Source organism: Hakea prostrata, chromosome 8 (genome assembly GCF_041222555.1).
Source record: "Hakea prostrata isolate BN-2017 chromosome 8, UWA_Hpros_2, whole genome shotgun sequence".
Classification (NCBI taxonomy): domain Eukaryota; kingdom Viridiplantae; phylum Streptophyta; class Magnoliopsida; order Proteales; family Proteaceae; genus Hakea; species Hakea prostrata.
The window spans coordinates 50,265,402-50,278,747 of record NC_142607.1 but is presented as its reverse complement, the minus strand read 5'-3'; the positions used below and the strand labels follow the sequence as shown (position 1 = coordinate 50,278,747).

At 37.4% G+C, this 13,346-nt stretch overlaps 2 protein-coding genes across 3 annotated transcripts; both read left to right on the top strand.

Moving 5' to 3' along the window:
* The first annotated feature begins 362 nt into the window (after window positions 1–362).
* LOC149008440 (R3H domain protein) lies at window positions 363–5,744 on the top strand. Its single transcript, XM_089165264.1, has 7 exons — window positions 363–684; window positions 929–999; window positions 1,488–1,596; window positions 3,307–3,389; window positions 3,753–3,911; window positions 4,288–4,389; window positions 5,080–5,744. Exons 1-7 carry the CDS (start codon window positions 612–614, stop codon window positions 5,227–5,229), a joined length of 747 nt encoding a protein of 248 aa, XP_089021390.1. The 5' UTR covers window positions 363–611; the 3' UTR covers window positions 5,230–5,744.
* A 2,715-nt stretch (window positions 5,745–8,459) lies between these two features.
* On the top strand, window positions 8,460–13,102 carry LOC149008439 (uncharacterized). 2 transcript variants are annotated; one of them, XM_089165263.1, is made up of 6 exons: window positions 8,460–8,636; window positions 8,762–8,931; window positions 10,168–10,476; window positions 11,337–11,498; window positions 12,323–12,406; window positions 12,496–13,102. In XM_089165263.1, the coding sequence occupies exons 2-6, from the start codon at window positions 8,809–8,811 to the stop codon at window positions 12,601–12,603; spliced, it is 786 nt and encodes a 261-aa protein (XP_089021389.1). In that variant the 5' UTR covers window positions 8,460–8,636; window positions 8,762–8,808; the 3' UTR covers window positions 12,604–13,102. The 2 variants fall into 2 exon arrangements, with proteins under 2 accessions (XP_089021389.1, XP_089021388.1); XM_089165262.1 differs by having other exon boundaries at window positions 8,462–8,636; window positions 8,722–8,931; window positions 12,496–12,909.
* Window positions 13,103–13,346: the final 244 nt, after the last annotated feature.

Below are 13,346 nucleotides of genomic sequence, written 5' to 3'. Positions count from 1 at the left end.
AATGGTTTTGTGTTTGTTTCCTAAAGGCAACAAAATAATCCAATTTAATCATTTATTTTTTACAATAGTGTAAGTGTAAGTGTGTAACACAAATAAAACAATGTGTTTGGATCACCTTCTTGTCAGGGGAGAGCTATACGCTCCCTCAAAGGTTCTTCACCACAATACAGGGAGTGGCCCCACCGCAGATTTATTTTACTAATATTCAGGGTTGGGTCCCACCCATATTTCGAGGCAGATCTAGATTTCAAAAACAATTCCTTGGCCACGTTACCAAACGCGCCCTTTTCGGTGTTTGCGGTCACGGATCTGCTCTCCTATCCGATTCTTAGCATCAGATTTAGCCATTTAGGATATTCTCTTCGTCACCTCTGTTCTTTTTATTTACGGCAAGCTCCTTCTTCGTTTTTCTTCGCCCAAGAAGAGGAATCTTCCTTCCTTCGTTTTCTATATACTTGCTGCTTCAGAAATCTCGACTCTGACCGATCAAACCTTTCTGAGCTCGGTGCTTGAGTTTTGTAACTCGCTTGTCTCAACATTTCCATCAAAGAGCAGACCAGAAAGACAGAAACCCTAAGGTAGAAGAGCGAACAGAGATTCTTTTTGATATCATGGCGACTCCTGATGTGTTGCGCACAGAAGAAGACTTTCTTATCTACTCTTCTATCTTCGACACACCAAAAGGTCGATTGACTGTTACTAATTTTATGGTGACACTTTCGATTTGTATTGAATCATATTACTTCCCTGTTGCTGTACTTCACCATCTCGTACATTTCTACAGAGAGTTGAACTTAATTTAAGAAACTGTGTTTGGATGAATCAGATTTGCTTTTTCCAACAGAACCATTTTTGGGCATCCTTGTGTCTATAATTTTTTTTTTGCTGTTATGAATAGGAGTGAAATCTCATTTCCCCCTTGTAACAGGTGAGAAAATCAAGTCTCGTGGAAATTTATTGGAGAAGAAGATCGAGCTTCTTGAGCACTTGGCTGAAAGGGTATAGCTTAAACTATACTTTGTTTAATTCAAATTCAATTGCAGGTTTTTTTGGGTGACAGATTTGGGATATTTCTTTTTTCACTTTTGATGGGGATTTGATATTGTTTTTAATTAAGTGATATCCGTGGATCTCTCTGAGTATAACTCGTCATTCCATCGAAAAACTAACATTATTAACTGGTGCTGCATGTTTCAAAGGGTCGCTGTGCGACAAGATTTAGAGAAGCTTAAGAAAAGAAATCCTCTTTATGCTTAAACCTTTGAAACAACTTGACAGAATTTGTCGTAATTGCTTATTCTGTGATTTCCTAAAATGCAATAGAGTTTCATTGTTTATTGATGGTTATTGAATTATTGTCCTTCCCAAGATATTCAGCCCATGGTATGTCCTGATAATTTAAAGTTCTTTGCAATGGCTTCCAGCTACATATGAAAAATTTCTTTGGTGAAATGTTATCTGCGTATCTTATGCTTTATTTGTTATAGGTTAGCAATCGGCGCTCTCGCAGATGGGTAAATGACCGCTTATTGCTTGAGCTTGTTCCTCGTTTGAATGCAGATGAAATCAGAGGCCTCTTTGCTCCACCTCCATTTGGTAATTATATATGTTAGGGTTGATCTCTCTATATTTCATGTCATGTCTATTGTTGTCTTGAATGTTTCTATACTAAATATCATTTGTATGTGGACCTTATATGCTAGGTATCTGTAGATTAAGCAGATTACAGTAGGTGCAGATTGGATGGGTAGATGCTTTTATTTGGGACATACCATGGATAAATTAGGCTGTGTCATTGTTTCAGTTGTTCTCTGTATTTCTTCATCACATGGCCATTCATGCATGATGTGAGTGAATCATACTGCTTGGTGGCACTATTGTGCTAGGTGGTGAAACTTTATATTTGAGCTGTAAATAACAAACTGTTTGTCGCTTTTGTGTTTCCTCGTCTTCTTCTGAAGAATTTCCTGATAACGGTTTTACGGAAACATCCTGAGAATATTTGTGCATTTGATGTGCTTTTTTACGATGCTGATGAGACTTCGTTGTCACTTTGTTCCCATTTCATGTATTTGCCCTACAAACATTAGTCTTATCTATCTCTCAAGTCACAAGGAGGGTTCAATTTCAATATATATTGCATTTATGCCATGTATAATAGCCGCAATATGAAACTTTGATAATGAAAAACTTTTATTTAGAAAGTCTCAACCCCATGAAACACTAGTGCCTTGCTAGCTTCTCCTATTTGAGTCATATAAATGGGGCTGCTAAATCTTTATGAGATACTTTTTCTGAAGGATCAATGAGTTTCCAGGTAAGAACCATATGAAATTACAATAGTGCGATAAATTTAAGAAAAAACATTGTATTTTAGTTTTGTTTTTCTGTTTAGTTTCCACCTGTTAAAATGTTGGGCCAAAAGAGCAATTGTTGCCCCCCTTGGATATGTGAAGCTGGCCTATGATGGGGATAAATGAGAAAACACAAATCACGTGAGGTCTTTAAAACTATAGAAAGAGGGTATTTTTGTGGTTTTTCACATCTCTTCCCCTATAGGGTTAAGCAGTTGATTGCATAGTATATCCTTAAGTGTGTTTCCTTAGTTATGTTCTAAACTTTAATTTTCCTATTGTGAACATTGTTCTCTCTATTTCCAACCCACTAATAATCACCAATGTTCTACTTGTGCATAATATACTTTCTTGTATGTGCTCTGACATAAGCTTTATGCATTACATCCTCCTCAATTTGGAAGTGCTCATTAATTACTAGCTTTAAAGTTTGTTAAAATTATTATGGCTGAATCATGATACTGATTGTTATTGCAGGATACATTAAGCAATAATTTGTAGGGAAAAATCAATAAATATTTTGTTTAACCATCTTGAGTTTCCAATTTAATACAATTATTTCCCAAAAAAGTTTAATCATGGGTACCAGAAAGGCATTTGTTTATTTACTGTTCCAAAGACTAATAACTTTTAGGTTGTGCTTATTTTTGCTATCATGTGCTTCCTAAGATTGGATATGGCTGGATACTGACTACCATAATTATTGCCAGTTGTGACAAACTGACAATTCAATGCAGTTGTTAGAGTGAAAAGATTCTATTAGTTTTTTAGTATAAATATCTGTCCATATAAACTTAAAAAAGGCCAAGGAAAGAGGGGGGATGGGGGAAAGGAAGGGAATAGGGAAGGAAAGTCATTTTGATTGCAGTTGCTATTATTCTGCAGTCATTTCTTTCTAATGATCCTTTCCCTCTAATAGGTGATGGATTTTATTGCTTTTTTATTGTTACAGGTGACAACGTACCCTTGTCACCGTTTTGCATGACAAACACAGGAGAGTGGGATTCATTTAGGAGTGTCAACATGGATGAAGAGGTTTGATGCTTTTCTTTCTATGATAACTTTTTTTTATAGTATTTGTTTCCAGATGTTTTCTTCGATCCTTGTATGAGTTACTTCATTTAAATCTAAGCCAGTACCGTGCCCCGATTCCTATCCGAACCCTCAAATAACTGCGATGATGAACTGCACAGATCAAAACACCATCTGCCTTTTAATCATAACTTGATTTCTTTATCTTAGATTGATTCTGTTGCCATGAATCAGGATTTAAGGCTGCTGGTGCTCTCTTATATTTGCAAATTCAGTTAGATTATTTCTTCCATCTTTTTATTAAATTGTGGTTTGTGCATTGCGTCATGTTGTAATTTTTTGAGGTTTTCTCGTCTTTGGTTGTAGGGCTGCATGATTGAGACCCTAAAAAAACCATCAGTGAAAAGAAAAGATCGTGCAAATGCTGATAAGATATCTGTAATAAACGCATGGCATAGAGTGGACTGTCGAACCAGAGAGGCCCTGCGACGGAGTAATCTTCCAGAACTGATTGAGAACTATGAGGTATTTTCTTTTGCAAATCATGCGAGTTCGTTTTGATTGTTAAATTTTGTCAGATGTCTTCAATAGTTATCAACTTATCATCTATTCCTATAACTCCCTTTCTATACCTTTTATTTCTAAAATTATTGTAGATCTGTGTTTTCTACTCTCTGGTAGCTCTTTAACCCTCAGGTTTTAACTGATACTCTTCAACATCTTTTATAGCTTTGATTGTCTTCTTTTCAGGCTCTTCACCTTTAGCATGGTCTTTTGACATTTCCTGTTTCCTTGGGTTCTTTGCCATCTTTTTCTTCTAGAAATAACACTTACTGTCTTTATTTATATATTGATTGATGGCATTGTTAATATAGCTAAGATAGTTAATTGTATCCTCTAGGAACATATAAGATCATTCATCAAAGATAGCGGAGACGAAGATGTTCTTGTCCTGCAGATTCAGGATTCCTTCCACAGATTGTTACTCCATGGAGTATGTGAGGTAAGTTCAGTTGGACTTGTTTTGAAACTTGAGGGTATTTTCTGAGCATCTGAAGTCCATGCTTCAGCACTCCTTGAAGTGTTTATTCACTGCTAGTCTTCAGCCAACAAGCAAGGTTGTGTGTCAGCAGCTAGCGTAAAACCTTTTGCTTTTTCACTCTTGACATGCAATCCATAATTATTCTTGATTACATGTCACAACAGAACCCCCCCCCCCCCCCCCAACCCTTTTTTTTAACCTTTTTTTTCTCCTCCTGATCCTAGTTTTCTTCTCCTCCTGATCCTAGCATTCATGCTCCTAGTTGGTAATGGAGTATCAAAGATTCCCATTATTTGATTACCTTAATTAGAAATCACCCAGATGCTACTGAAAGCCAATCTGCCTGTTCGAATATTGTGGCTGTCCTAGACGCGTAGAATGATCTTTTATGTGGGGTGCGTGAATGTATCAGCGATGCGGTTCCACATCCCAATCTCCCTGAATTATACTTCCTCATTGGATGATTGCAACTGCATCCTGTGAGATCAGTAATATGAAGCTAAAACTGTCCACTTGGTTTGAGTAAAGCCTAGAAGACATTGAGTGCTGGTTCCAAACATGTGTCATGTACTTCCATTGTTAGACTAGGTATTGAACACTTACATATTGATTGATATGGCTTTAATAATTGACTTCATTCTTCCCTGACAGTTCTATGACTTGGTTTCTGTAACCACTGCTGGATCAGAAGCGAAGGCGCTGAAAACGACGACGATAAAGAAGAAGAAATCTGGGTCTGCAGCTGTACCAAAAATCACTCTTTCCCATTTCCTCAAAATGTCCAAAGCAGGAGTATGGTGATGCCAATTGGTCAGGCATATTCCTCTTGTTGTAAATTAATATCATGCATAGGATAGTTTAATTCATCATAATGTATAAGCTTCGATTCAATCTGCAACATAAGAGTTCTCAATTTGGCTGCCCAAGTTGCTCCTAGGTTTTTACTGCTCTCTCACATTCAGTAGTGACCTTATGGGTTAAATTATATGGATTGTATCATATCAAAATTCTTCCCCCACTATGCAATGGGGGGGGGGTTTTAATGTTTTATCTTCACTATATTGTAGTCTCTCATTTTTACCATTTGTGATCAAATGAAAAATGTATATACCTCTATAAAATTCTAAGTAGTCTGTCTACTAAATAACCGTGATACTGTATTTTCTTTTTTTTTGATAACCGTGATACTGTATTGTTTGATAGAAGATTACGAAGTGATACTAATTTTTGATAGAATTTCTGAACTTCCTACTCTTGAATATTTTTTAATCTATGTGTCACATATCGAGCTATGCTAGCGGAAAGTCTCAACTTTAGTTGGAAAAATAATTTTTTATTCCTTTACCAGAATAAGTATATATAAATTAGCAAAAAAAAGGAAAAAGAACAAAAATGAAACTATGAAAGTATCACATCTATGAATTTACGTTTATACCACTGGGCAGGATAGGCGAATCAAGGATTTCTTTTTCCCTTCAGAGATGAAATCCGAACACTGTACCTCATCAACCGTAGTTTAATTCTTTCGAGATTTGGGCAAATCTAATCTACCACCAAATTTATATTCTATTGAGATGACTATGCAACTTTGCAAACAAAGTCGGATCATTCAAGAGAGCAAAAATCTCATCAAAACTCAGTGACTTCAGTAGATCATTAGCCGTGGAAGTTCTTATGAGATTGGATGCACCTATTCGTCGAAGAATCAATCAATTCAACAAGCATTGGAGGGACAATTCTGCATTTATTCATTGTAAGCTGAAACTATGAGTTAAGTTTCTGTGTGAGATAGGGATGTTTTGATTTGGACATAAGATCCAACATGAGGAGGAAGGAATTGGAGGCTAGAAGTTGTAGATGAAGACGATAGAAAAGGATTTGGGGGTGAGGGGACCTGGTAAAGAATTATTGGAGAAGGGTAGATGAAGTCTTTTCACCCAATTATATATAAGGGTCAAGGGTATATTGTTCTTTACGATTGTATCACTAACCCTTCTAACGGAATAAGACTTGTGTGTTTTTCAAATATAAAACGGGTGTCCTTTGAAGGCCTTCAATTTGGGCGCCTGTACAATTATGAGCTTGACAGTTACATAACTTACATAGTTCATTCCTACTATCAATAGGCTTAATGACAATTTGAGTAGTTAGGTTAATCCAATATTGAAGTAAAGTGGGGGATTTAATATCTCCATCCTCCAGCTTAATAAGCCCCTTTGTACTAAAAAAAAAAAAAGGGTGGGGGATTTAAATTTGTAAAAAGACAAATTAACTATCTAAGTTGAAATATTTAAGAGAATAGGGAGGGAATGAAGATGCCATGTGTTGTTTATTGGTTTAGGTAGTATTTGAGACATCCCTGTCGATGTTGCACTAAAATTCATCCACATGGGTATTCTTGATGGTTGGATGATTGAGTCCTTGAATTGCCTGCAACATAGCTTTCATTTTGTTAGAGCCAGAAGACCAGAGGCACAGTACCGACAGACCAATAACAGAATAAAAAAGAAATAAATATATAACGAAATCTTTATGTCAGTATCACTTACCCGAATGTAGTAGAATGAACGAAAGGAAAACAACACGAACTTTCACAGGGTGAGTTGAGGTGTACGAACTGTACTTTTCCTTAAGGTATTTGAACGCCCCCTCTATGCTGCTGGGTTTGACCTTGACGTTCTTACCTCCAAGATCAACAACCGCCACCCCAGACCCAACGGAGTCACTGCAAAGGAGATCCGAACAACAACTCTTAGATCCGAAGGCAGCACTCCAACGGAGTCTACTTGCAAAGGAGATCCGAAGGTAATACACACACCGAATGAAGAAAACAAAAGAAGGAATTTTCTAACACTAGATTTTCGAAGTTGCTTTTCACCAAAATGGAATGGCCTCTTGTTCGCTTGACTCGTATGGACACCTTAGAGGCGATATGTACGTAAGGTCATCCAGAGAGTTGTGAATATCGCAAAACCAAAGCGGGTTTAGATCCATGACCCAATCCCATCATAGACAACTAATATTATTATATAATATTAAGGTGCCCCATGTGGTAGACTAGGGTCTACGGACCATGATTGAGCAACGATCCACACATAGCTCTCCGATACACCCCACTTAGGAGCTATATACGATTATATAATCATATAATCATTAGCTCCATCCGATGTGGGACTAAACGAGACATCCAGAAGAGTCCTAAAACAAAACTAGGGAGATAGAGTTTTAATGATTTTGAAACTTATCTAAATAGTATATTATATTATATTATATATTTTTTAAAACAAAATCCAACACATTTCACTCTTATGTTCAATTGCACCTGCTAACGGTTGGTGGTTACTAATAATCCCCACTCCAAGTAGCTTTATCTAGAAATCTGTTTAAGTACCCCCACACAAAAAAATATGCGTGAATGATGTTGCATATCAATATTTATTATATAACATAAGCATTTGGTTTCATCAAGACAAGTGGTTGGTGTGGCACATAAGTTAAGGCCAAAGATCAATCTGGAAAGACTAGCATTCAGTTTATGGGGGTTGGGTTTCTGTTTAAGCATTGTCAATTTGTCACCACATTTCTTTCTGACCATAAGGAAAAACAAGTAATTATAAACACTGAGAAAAATCATGGGTTGTATGACTTTATCCCTAGTGAGATGGTGTCTCCACTAAAGAAGTAAAGACATAAATCAATGATTGGGTGAATGGGCTAAATGAGCTGAAAAGATGCTAAAAAAATTTTTACAACCCAAATTCTATTGGTCGAGTTAAATGAGATGAAAATATGTCAACATTTTTTTTGCAATCCAAATCGTCTTCGCACTGTCCACATGAGATGAACAGACACGCCAACAAATTTGTCTTAATTCTACACAAATGACAATCAGTGTTCTGGCAAGATAGACTTAATTGAAAGTAGTTCGTGCAAAAGACACGAAAAAAAGAATTTAATAGGAAGTCCTTCGGTCATGCAAGTTGTGGCACCAGCTCAATTGTTTAGGTACAAAACCGAGGTGGTTTCCACTCAAATGCTGCGTTTTAGACTCTTAAGTGGACCCTGCGAAGCAAGTTTCCAAAAATTTGTGTTTTGGTTTTAAACTGAGAGAAACACTCAAGCCCAGGAAGAGTTTTGCTGCGTTCTTTTTCAACTCTCTCCTGTTTTCCTGAAAAAAGATGGTGAAAGGTCCAGTGAAGTACTCTCTGGTAATGCTCTCTCTCTCTTTTATTTGATTCTTGATTTGGGTATGCTTTAAGATTTGATTTTTAAGATGAAGCATGAATAGAACAGGTTGACGCGTTCACTGACACAGCGTTTAGGGGAAACCCAGCGGCAGTGTGTTTATTGGAAGAAGAAGCAATAGTAGATGTGAAGTGGATGCAGGCTGTTGCCATGGAATTCAACATAGCAGCAACGTGTTTCATAACTCCGATTTCATCTACCCAGTTGGACCATTCTGTCTCGCGGTTCCGTCTCCGTTGGTTTTCTCCAGTAACTGAGGTTCGTTCTACTTTCTTCCATCTTCAATGACCTCTGATCGTTTCTGTAATTTCCTTTCCTGGAAAGGTACTCATTCTGAGACTCAGAGGTTCCGGCAATCTTGACTTAGATTTTCTTCTATTATTTAATCTTTGGTTCAGATTTGTTTGTTCTTGGTTGGTTTCTAGCTTTAGTGACAAGGTTATATGGAAAGATTGTTCTTATGCTCTTCCTCTTCTTTGCGATCTTTAAGTTCTAGCTGATACAGATGTTGAGAGATTGTTGTGTTGGGTAAGGGTTAGATTGCTTTTATCTAGACTGGTTGATGGGTTGGTTCAACAGTTTTGCTTGGGTTGTCCATATGAATAATGGAAGGTGAAGATTATTCAAGTGGAAGTGTGGAGTCTTCCACAAGATTGGGTCTTCCATTTCCATAGGTTGGGGGTTTAAGATATTAAGCAAAATAGAGGAGAAAGAGCTACTGTTTTGTCTCTTTTTTCCCCTCCAAAACCTCGCCCACATTTTAGAGGGGGGATTTGAATCCTCTACTCCCTTCGTTGGTGCTACAATCAGGCCAAAATGCTCTCAGCATGCCAGCCACCAGCTAACCTTTGAATGAGAATCAAAATTAAATTTCAGGTTAACTCAGCTTTGAACCCAAAAACCATCAACCCAACCCTCTACCCCAGTCCAAAACTAACAAAAGAGAATGCGCTAAACCTAAATTGTTTTCAACACAGAATACCATCACGCCTGTTTTGGTTTCCCTTTCTTCTTCTTCTTATTGTGAGTGCTACCCCTTTGGATTGCTTGAATCTGAAATTCTAGGAAAGCAGTTCTTGGTTCAATATACCATCACTCCCATTGGATTGTGATTACATGATCTAATGGCTTGTGCTTATGGACGGTACTGCTATACTAGGAAGGAACCAGTCCAACGAACCTTCAATACCCATGTGGAATCTAGTTTTGTCAACTCTTTCCTGAATTCTTCATCTTATTTCATTGATTATCCAAAAGAATGGGAAAGGTTGGATGGTTTCAATAACCCTCTTGTGGCCTTTGCCTACCCCATATGACCATTGAGTGGTTATTCCATCTCTAACATGCTCCATTTTACCATTGTATTGTAGGATGGCTTCTGTTAAATTTCATACTTTGGCTAGTTGTCAATAGTTCAGTGTTTTTTTTTTTCTTTTTCTGGTTGTTGCTTCTTTCACTAAATAGATTCTTACACTTTCCCCCTTTTTTCTACAGCTCGGTCTTTGCGGTCATGGAACCTTGGCAGCTGCACATGTTCTCTTTGCATCCAGGCTAGCAAGAACAAATATTATCGAGTTCATAACAGTGTCTGAAGTTTTAATTGCTAAAAAGAAGCCTACGGAGAGAAACATGGATATTTCAAAGTTTTCAGATGGTGAACCAAAAGAGCAGTTCTCCATAGAATTAGATTTCCCTACAGTTCCTGTGTTTCAGTTTGGATCCACCAATATTCCATCACTTCCTGAAACCCTGAATGCTGCTCCCATGGTGAATATAAGTAAAACAGCCAGTGATGACCTCCTTGTATGTATTCCATTCCATTCCATTCATATTGATACTTGATTATGGATATATTGGGAGGCATCATTTGTGTAGGTCTGAATCATTATGCTAGGGAAAAACTCTAGTATCCCATTTTTGGTTGACTTTAACTTAGTGACAACTTATGTAGTTTCATTTCAAGAATTGGTAGAGCTGGAAGCCTCTGTCTTTATTTATCCTTGTCCATCTCCTCTAACCCCTCATGGACGTGGCTGAAATTCCTCTCTTCACTCCCTAGCTCTCCGCTCTCCGCTCTCCGCTCTCCTTTAACTTCTCTTTTGGGCTTGGCTGGTATCTTGTATCACGTGGTGGGAGCTAGCGCAATTTACACTTGTGGAATTTCCATACTCTGTCCTCTTTTACTCATCATAGATTCCCGATCCTGGATCCTTCCTCCCCCTTCCCCTTGTGACCAGCTTCTTTGGCCTTCTTCCAGGAACTCCCCTTTCTCCACAGCTTCTTCTTGAGATCACATTTGCACCCCCTCTCCCCTGGTCCCCTGGTCCCGTGGGGCTAATCTCACTTGGTTCAAAGGTCACATTCCCCACCAAGCCTTTGCCATCTGGAGTACATTTTCTAGTTTCCATCCCACCCAAGTCCTGCTTATCCACCACAACATCCAATCCAACCCTTACATGCATCTTTTCACTGATGATGAATCCATCCCCCACCTCGTCTTTGCCTGCCCCTTCCCTTGACCCATTTGGCTTGAGAACCAGTGCTTACCTATTTCAGGCACCACCTGTTTATTGGGTAGCTATGTGGATGCCTTCTTTTTAGCTCAAATACAGGAATTTTTTGAATTTTGTACTGAAAGAAGAAACTTGGTGGAATTTTCTTAGGTTGAGCTGTCATCTGGAAAGGCTGTAGCAGATTTACAACCACAATTGGATGAGATACAAAAATGTCCTGGAAGAGGGGTCCTTATCACAGGGCCTGCTCCTGATGGATCTGGATTTGATTTCTTCAGTCGCTTTTTCTGTCCAAAGTTTGGAATTAATGAGGTAACAAGGAAGATCAAAATTATCACTATCATATGATGAAAATTTAAGGGGTTGGGGACATAAAACAAAGAAACATACTTCAGAGCATAGATCCTTGTTAACTTGTAGATGCATACCATCACTGTTGTAAGTGCCATTATATCTTTGTTATTTTCCTGCACTTCAGTAAACCTGTGTCCTGATTTCCCTTTAATAGTCAGTGTTTGAGGATCTGGAATTTTTTTCACATGATCTCTGTCTATAATACATCTAGTTTCTAGCATGAATTTTGTATCAGACTTACAAAAATCTTTAGTGCTGCTGTTATAACAGTGGAAGTATCTTCAATTATTTCTTTTAAAGTATTTACCTTTTACTTCTAATGCTTTCATGTCTTCTAATTGTGTTGGTTTTTTTGTATAACTTAAGAGGGTAGAGAGTAAACACCTTCTCTTTGGTTTGCAATAATGGTTGTTACAAAACTATACGGGTTTGAAAGTTTTATTACTGCAGCATATATATGATATGTTTAATATAGAACCCTTAAATATAAAGGGCAACATAGTTTTATGTGTTTAGTTTAAGACATCTGGAACGGCCTTTAGCGAGCAGCTTCATGAACAACTGTGATTTTTTGTGAACTTGAAGGTTGATGTGGCTATTATATGCTACTCAGTTGATAAAAAACACTTAGTATTAATTGGGTGAAGTACAAATGATTTTGGTATCATCAGTTTGCTTGTTTAGCTTGCATATTTGCTTCTTTCCCATTCTTTTATGAGCAAATGTAGTTTCAGATCAAATGTCATCAAGCTCATCTATAATGGCTTCCATTTATCTACCAGGACCCAGTTTGTGGAAGTGCACACTGTGCCTTAGTGCCCTATTGGAGCAAAAAGCTGGGGAAATGTGATCTTGTTGCATACATGGTATCCTCTTTAACTGACTCTCTTATCTTTCTCCAACACAGACACATAAATGGGATTTCTGGAATTATAATAGATCTTCTTTGGATTAGGCATCTCCAAGGGGTGGAGTACTGGACTTGCATTTTGATGAAGCAAACCAGAGAGTACTGATTCGAGGCAAAGCTGTTGTTGTAATGGAAGGTTCCCTACTTTGCTAGCTCAGGAAATAACTCCCTTTTCCTTGGAGTTCATTTTGGTGACTTTACAAGTATTTGGTAAATCTCTAAGTACCAAATCTCAAAGTATATCCAGTACAGATTTAGCTCTTTCTATTTGATCTTTGTTATGTGGTTATCAATGGTTTTAGAAACGGTATGTAGTAATAACAAGAAGAAGAAGCCTTGTTCTAATTAAATGGGTCGGCTACATGAATTCTTACTTCCCAATCAGTTTTATTTAAGGCCATTGTTAGATACAAGACCTAAGATATGCGTATCTTTTCTCACCACTTCTCTTAAGGTTATTTTAGGTCTACTTCAAGTTCTTCTAGTCCCTTCAATCTGGATTATATCACTTCTCCATACAAGGGCATTTATAGGTCTTTGTTAAATGTGGTCGTGCCATTTCAAACGATTTTCTTGAAGCTTATCACTTATGGGAGCAACTCTTAAACTAATTCTAATATGATCATTCTTTATCTTATATTTTCTAGTTTTGTCACTCATCCATTTTAGCATCCTTATTTGTGTTACATTAAGATTATCTATATGATTCTTTTAACAACCCAACATTATGCATTATACATTTTAGTTGGTTGAACAACGGTCCTATAAAATTTTCTTTTAAGCTTTAATGGAATATGTCGATTACACAAGATCTCAAGTGCACATCTTCATTTCATTTACCCTATTCTAATTCTTTGGGAAACATCATCTTCTAAATCACCTCTTTTATCAGTACA